At 39.9% G+C, this 1,595-nt stretch overlaps 1 protein-coding gene across 2 annotated transcripts in view; it reads right to left on the bottom strand.

The window, feature by feature from the left end:
• The window catches only part of LOC144970905 (uncharacterized), a 6,436-nt gene extending 5,223 nt beyond the window's left edge, over positions 1-1,213 (bottom strand). For both annotated transcript variants that reach the window (XM_078911051.1, XM_078911061.1), the window contains exons 1-2: positions 1,159-1,213; positions 1-90 (exon numbers count right to left, since the gene is read on the bottom strand). The exon at positions 1-90 is cut by the window's left edge and continues 42 nt beyond it. In XM_078911051.1, coding sequence (XP_078767177.1) covers positions 1-90; positions 1,159-1,181 — 113 coding nt within the window. In that variant the 5' untranslated portion in view covers positions 1,182-1,213. The remainder of the gene's footprint in view (positions 91-1,158) is intronic.
• Between the last annotated feature and the right edge of the window lie 382 nt (positions 1,214-1,595).

Here is a 1,595-nt window from a genome sequence, read left to right as displayed (position 1 = left end):
GAGAAGAACGCTGACAGGAATGGATTGCTGTAGTCGGATTCAAACCAATCGAGCTCCGCTGCAATTTGGTCGATACCATGGTGGTTAGCACTGTCGACATAGGACACACTCAAATTGAAACATTGGGAGTAACTTCTGTGCTGGTAAGACAGAGGTTCCCCGATAGCTCAGTTGGTAGAGCACTCGCTTCACATGCAAAGTAACCGAGATCGATCTCGAGAGAAGTTGAGATTATTTCCTCCCCCCCCCCTTCCCTGACCACTAGCACTAGGCAGTGATTGGGTAGCTGTGTCTGTTAGATCTGGCGGAAAGTACTTTGCGAGAGACTAGCGTCTTATCCAAAGGTTGACAAGCAATTGCTATTACATGCTTCACGCTATAAACCGGGATAAACTCCGGCTCCCAGGGCATAATGGCTCTGAAGTAGGACTACTTTTTTTTTTTGGTTGTTTTACAGAGGTAAAAAAATGATTTTGAAAGGTGTATTTCATGTTCGTCAAAACTGAAAGAAAAATATTACAAGGAAAAATCATCCTTAAAAATCATTCCATTTCGACAGGGGATCGAACCTCAGACCCTCTGATTACTCCAGTTGAAGTTGGCTGATTTTATTTTTGTGGCGGGGGGGGGGGGGGATAATTTTTGTTCTTGAATCTTTTTTAGCTTCAGCTGGCACCGGTTCATACACACATTTTCAGATTGTTATAACACACATAATACCATAATATACGTTCTTTTTTAATCTTATTATATCAAAAAGTTTGGGAAATAATATATAAATGAATAGACAAACATGATTCTCTTTGTTACCGGTTTTATATTTCAACGGATTCACTCACCATGCTCAATGCGCCTCACGATGCCTCATTTAATTTGTAAAGCGCTTTGAGCACATTTAGTGGATATTGCGTTATATAAAAGCCCAATCGTTTATAAATTCCTTAACAGGCTTCGGGAAATCATATTTCATAAGAATTAATATTTTGTGTGTTCGAGTTACTAATCACTGGCGGTCGGTCTGTTGAGCAAAGTTGTTTTGTGCCGCCCTATAATTTTCAAATTTAACAGATACTCCTTTTTGTCTCAATTTTTGCCAATGTTGATTTTCGTTAACACTCGCGCATCTCTCCTGCCTTTCTAGCCATGATTGGTACCTACCTGTAACAAAGGTTGTGCGTCATCACAGACGGCTCTCTTTTTCTTGTTGTCCCACGCGAGGCGAGATGACGTGCGACAATGAGCTGAGGTGGGGGATGGGGACTACCATGAGCCAAAAAGTCAACAGGCCGCCTTAGTATTTTATATAAAAGATTTGTTTTTCTTCTGTTTTCAAACCACGGCTATCCACTTCCCACCACAAACAACTGATACTCTTTACTGCTAAAATAACTAGGTCAGGCCGGCAAATTTAGTTTTGCACACCTTGAGGCCTTACTTGGGAGAAGTCAAAACCATATCAGTTTTATCATTGAAAGAACAGATTTGTTGTAATCAAACCATACGGATGAAGAAAATTACAATAAATATAGATCTTATGCTATTCGTTTTGCTCAAATGGATGTTAATCATCAATAAGATATTACACAAATCATTCC

The sequence above is a fragment of the Berghia stephanieae genome, chromosome 1 (genome assembly GCF_034508935.2).
Source record: "Berghia stephanieae isolate SIO BIC M18660-M18661 chromosome 1, UCSD_Bste_1.3, whole genome shotgun sequence".
Lineage (NCBI taxonomy): Eukaryota > Metazoa > Mollusca > Gastropoda > Nudibranchia > Aeolidiidae > Berghia > Berghia stephanieae.
Note: the sequence above shows the minus strand (reverse complement) of the source record. Positions and strands in the feature narration are given on the sequence as shown.